This window comes from Cottoperca gobio, chromosome 16 (genome assembly GCF_900634415.1).
Source record: "Cottoperca gobio chromosome 16, fCotGob3.1, whole genome shotgun sequence".
NCBI classification, from domain to species: domain Eukaryota; kingdom Metazoa; phylum Chordata; class Actinopteri; order Perciformes; family Bovichtidae; genus Cottoperca; species Cottoperca gobio.
In genome coordinates, this window is record NC_041370.1 from 6,267,558 (window position 1) to 6,273,137 (window position 5,580).

The 5,580-nt window shown below is 40.5% G+C and overlaps 1 protein-coding gene across 1 annotated transcript in view; it reads right to left on the minus strand.

The window, feature by feature from the left end:
* Window positions 1–4,993, minus strand: part of usf2l (upstream transcription factor 2, c-fos interacting-like) — a 15,208-nt gene extending 10,215 nt beyond the window's left edge. The window contains exons 1-5 of the mRNA XM_029451011.1: window positions 4,654–4,993; window positions 4,138–4,178; window positions 3,777–3,883; window positions 1,845–1,964; window positions 1,230–1,383 (exon numbers count right to left, since the gene is read on the minus strand). Coding sequence (XP_029306871.1) covers window positions 1,230–1,383; window positions 1,845–1,964; window positions 3,777–3,883; window positions 4,138–4,178; window positions 4,654–4,688 — 457 coding nt within the window. The 5' untranslated portion in view covers window positions 4,689–4,993. The remainder of the gene's footprint in view (window positions 1–1,229; window positions 1,384–1,844; window positions 1,965–3,776; window positions 3,884–4,137; window positions 4,179–4,653) is intronic.
* Between the last annotated feature and the right edge of the window lie 587 nt (window positions 4,994–5,580).

The following is a 5,580-nucleotide window of genomic DNA, read 5'->3' on the forward strand; positions in this document are numbered from 1 at the left end:
GTCACACTAATTAATCAGTAACTGTTTTGATAATTCTTTTGTTTTTTAAGCAAAAATATCAAATATTGTCTAGTTTCATCTTCTCAAATGAGGATGTTTTCTGAGTATATTGAGTTTAAATGGCTTCTGTTGATGGGACAAATCAAACATATTAATCAAGATTATTAACATTTAATAAAATAAATTATTAAATCAAGAAAATAAATCGCAGATTAATCGATAATGAAAATAATCGTTATTTGCAGCCCTAGATTCACCTGCGTATTTTATGGTCACAATGCATACGTCTCTCTCTTAGAAAGAAATAACCTGATGAGATTGGATTAGACTGTTGGTCTCAAGATGCAGGTACAGAACTAGCTTATGTCCCGTTGTCATGCCTGAGCTGAGCACTAGTCTGGGCCAACAGTGCGGCAGAAAGCACAGACTCCAACAGAAACACAGGGTGATTAATTACAAAGTCCTCCCATAAACACTGTCCAGGCAACAGTATGCCAGAACAAGCAGATGCTGGTTGTGTATAACAGAGCCGGAGGGCTACATCCTGCTCTCCAGGTCGACCGAGCCCTGACCACCCTCCTTCTCAGTCCGCCAGCCTCGTCTGGATCACCACCATGAAAACGCAAAGACACCAGACGCCGACATATGGCAATAAAGAGGAAGAGCAGCGGAGTGGGTGGACATGTGACACGAAGCACACTGTAAATATCATCAGCGTCACTAGCTTCATTTCGGCCTCTGATAATATTTGACTTGTGTCATTTACAAAATGTTAGCGGAAGCTTCTTTTATCAATGGCAACAACGTTTCTGACACATTACTGAGCAAGGAATCAAATATCGAACAGGCTACGTTGTGTACGACAGAAAATCTTCCATGGTTCAAAAGTGAGCAAAACATTGTGTGTGCAGAATCTCAATACACATTTAAAAAGAAATGCTGAGTCACTGTTGGAGGTAATGTCACAAATCATATTTCAATGACAGTATTCAGCACAAACGGCAGCACAGTGTATAATCTGGAGTACTTTGTAGGGTCGTATTTGGTTTTTTTTCTCATCAGCCGAAGCTGTGGGGATCTTACTTCATTTACAACTCCTGAAAAAAGGCATGTCGTTCTCTCATTACGGTCCTCAATACACTCCTGTTTGCTATAGGGCTAATCTAGCCATTATTTTCAGTGACGCTGTGGTAATCTCCAACCCAAATTAAGTGCGAGAACTGACTCACCCCCCGCCTGTGTGAGTGTGGGGTCCGTGGCGGCCTGTACAGACACAGTCCCGTCGCTCACCGCAGTTGCGGGGAAGTAAGCGAAGCGTGTCTCCCCTCCCACGGTCTCGCCTGCTGGGCTTCCTCCATTACTGAAAGGGTTTTGGATCACAGCCTGTGACGGATAAGAGAGACACAGAGGAGAGGCTTGAACAAGTAGCAATGGAGCAGACACAGCAGGTGAAAGCACACCTCAGTCTCTGTCAGACTCAATACTGGGGGGTCCCCTCTAGACCACCTAAGCGAGATACAGTGCAGTTTGACAGCTGGGATTAAGGGAGGAAAAAGAAGTAGCAGTGATCTTGTTAGCAGTAAAAAGGTAAGTCTCTTTCATCCATTTTTAATAAAAAGGTTTCACGGCATGAGGATGTGTCTACCGAGACAACACTTTGTTGTTAGCAGGACGAATTCATTGTTGGGTTTTAATTTCTTAAGGCAGACTGTTGCAGCTGAAATATTGCCTGCCTCATCCTTAAAGACTGTGGCATTACTTAGACCAAAGTGTGCAGTTAATCTTGAAAAACAGTCCATATTACCAGCGGGTTCTTTTTGATCAATAAAACAAGATTTTAGTACCTGAGCCACAGCCTGTGGAGCCCCGGCGAAGGCAGCTGTGGAGACGACACTCACTGCTCCTCCCCCGTCGTCTCTTCCATCGAGGTGCTGGTCACTCACCTGAACAACACGGTATGTAACCTGCAAGGTTTAAAGAGAAAAGAGAGAATGAGAAAACATACAGAGAAACCAGACAGGAGCACCGTCTCAAAATCAAAACCTTACCCGACTAGCAGATTAGTTTAACATATCTATTGCTTGAGTTCAGCCGAGCCTAGTCTCCGGCACTATAGTCCTTATAGCAGTGGTGCATTGATCTCAATCAGGCACATTCTGAAACATAAGCATATAGTTTCCCGCACAATTTGCTTACGCATCAGAATGTGCCTGATTTCAATTTTAACAACAAGTCAAGAAAATAAGCTTGTTTGTTCCACGAACTCTTATTTGAATCCTTCCGTCATGTGACTCTCCTCCTGACTGACATGTGACAGCGGCCCCGTGCCAATCCCAGGCCAGACTGGAATCACATGGTCGCTCACACTAGCCTCGTTAACGCCAAAATGAGCCATATGGATCACTGACTTAATTCCCTCCCGTGTGAATCACCCCAATAAGGATAAACCAAATTGGATGTCACATATTACTTTTCCCCCCCCCCCCCAACGTATTTATTTGCTCTATAATTGTCCCACTGTCCATCACTGACCACCCCTGGTGTGTATACCACATTACTGGACGACAAGGAGACACTCTTGACAAAAGGTCACCAGTCAATCATGGGACTAGGAAAAGAAAACCACACATTCAAACCTTTAGGCAATTTAGAGCCTGCTATCCTCATGACTTGTCTTTGGAAAAAAGGAGGGAAGCACCCAGAAAAAAAATAATAAAACACAATTACATAACAAGAAAACGCAACCTTACTATGTTTTTCCTCACTGTGACGTGACAGCCCTTATATAAGAAAACTCAGCATGTGGGGTGAAATGCTGTTACTGCCCATCATATTATCTACCAGTCATGTTGGTCTATGCATGCGACCAAACCATTCATCAATATGTAATGTGAAGCTCTGTCAGTTGCTATTTTTGTCTCTGTTAGACGTTTATTCAACCTTAGATCGAAAGTAATTCTGAAGTGTTGTGTTTTCTGTAATGAGGGCTGAACAGATGTCTTACCCTACAACTCTAAAACCCATATGCCATTAGGGCAGTGGTGGATCACAACTAAGAGTACTTTGCTACAATTTTGAGAAACTTGTGCCTTACTTGAATATTTCCATTTGATGCTACTTCTACTCCACTACATTTTGGAGGCAAATACTGTACTTTTTTACTCCAATACATTTATTTGACAGCTTTAGTTACTTTGCAGATTTAGGTTACTAATAAAAAATATTAAAATCAACAAATACATTCATCTATGTTATTATAGGTTAAGCTACGCAGCGTTAATAACGTTGTTTACATTACCTCTATCTTAACCAGCTGCAATAACAGTGATGCTTACACATAGGGCTGGGCCATATGTCAATATTATATGGATCTCTTGATATGAGACTAAATATCGTCTTACATTATGGATATCGTAATATGGTATGAGTGTTGTCTTTCCCTGTTATTAAAGGATGCATTACAGCTAAGTCATGTCATTTTCTGAATTTACCAGACGGCTTTAGCTATTCTATTATTTGCCTTTACCCACTTAGTTATTACCCACATTGCAAAAATCTCATTGTGTACATATTACTACACTGCTACTTTAACTATATTTTGATGCTCATACTTTTATACCTTTACTAGAGTAAGATTGTGCATGCTGGACTTTTACTTGCAACAGAGTATTATTACTACTTGTATTCCACTACTCCATTTAGGCCACTTAATGTCTTTCTGACATAAGAAACAACAATGACACATAGTGTTATAAGTCCATCCATTAGGTTCTTACCTGACCACCCTCAGTGCGGAACTGATATTGTATGTTATGGTCCCCAAATGCTGCAGCCTGCTGAACACTGGCTATTGTAACAGCTGTCTGCTCGTCTCCTGTTCCGTCTCAGGGGAGAAAGAGGAGAGCCAGTTATGAGAATGGGAAAAAACTAATACAGCTACCAAGTTAAACTGCACAACACAATATGTACCACTACATACTGCAGTTTACACACATGCTACATGGTTGGGCACCATTTCTTATCAGATAAAGCAGATTATATTTGTGCTACAAACCATCCGTTATATACAAACTATACACATCACTGCCGTGCATGTGCCAGATGTTGTCAATGACAGCTTAGTAAATAGATTCTTACCTTCAGATGTCTGGACAACTTCTTCTTCTTGTTTTTCTTGGCTGCAAAACCACATAAACAAAAATCTAAGTTTTAACGCAACCGTGATTATTCTGTAAAAATAATAAATATAATTACTGACTTTGCCTTAGCTGATGGCAAACTTGTGCAAGACGCCAGTCAACCAACAGCACAATCGCAATGTAAAACACAACATTGCTACTGTCCTCAGGTTACCTACAGTGACTGACAACACAGTTGTTTGTGTTTTAATACCTAGCTTAAGCTAACTATGCAATTGTAGTGTTATTAGCTAACCGTGTTTTTCATAACTGGACATTAGTTATCTATTATACAACCAGCTTGCAACGTCTCCCACTTCCCTTTTTTAATTTAACCGCTCTTTAGATTAAATTCATTTTTAAAACAGTTTTATTTTTAGGTCAGGCCTTCTTTAGCGTCGTAAACTAGCTATCCGAAATAGCATGTTGTAGCTAGCTTGTCCCAGTTAGCCATTTTGGTCCGACTCTCGGTTACCTTGTGCTGTCCAGACTCTGTTCAAGCATATCCATCAGGGTTAGAATAAAAAGTGATATTCGGTGTCACAGACGGAGATGGAAGTGCTGATCACGGGAACAAACACTCGGGTCATGTGAGAGAGAGACAGCCCAGGACACGTGAGGTATGGCTCGGTGTCGGAGTTAAAATGGAGGCCGCTGCTGCCGCTGTGTGACCCGAGCTGACTCCACTTCATCAGCTGTCGCGCTGGAGGATTTGCAGTTCACTGGAGACGTTCAAAAACAACGATTTCTACCCACTTTCATCACAATACTTTGAAACATTACCGGCCGAACTCGTATGGCTGTTTGTCACCTGATGAATAAAGTTGGAAAGACAAGAACAGACAAAAAAAATAAAAAGATATATCATAATTTAGTTTGCTGAGCGTATTTTTAAAGGATACAAGGTGGCTTAGTCCCAGAATTGACCAAGCATTATATGAAACGTCTATAGCCTATGTCACATAAACACATTGATCCCCAGAGAATGGAGATTTGAGGTGTCCTTGCAAAATGCAGTTTTTTTCCTCCATCCCAGCTCATTGTAATGTGAAGGTCTTTATTTTTGGTAATCTTTAATTATTTTTTCATTGATTTTGCCATCACTTTAAAGTTTACTATTACTTTTGAAGTTATGAAATGTATTATTTATCCAGGGAGTGTCACCTCTTCCTGCAAGATTATAATTCAAAGGGTGCTTTAGCATTGGCTTGCTAATGGATGTTTACTTACTTAAGGGAAACAACATACACTCACTTCACCCAAACCTCTTTATTAGGTACACATAGCTAAATCTAATACAGTCTAATAAAACAGCAACAACATGTTGTATAGTCCAGTTTTTGTTAAAAACCATTAAAAGGTGGTTAAATCTGTGGATTAAACATTATAGTCAGATTAGAGG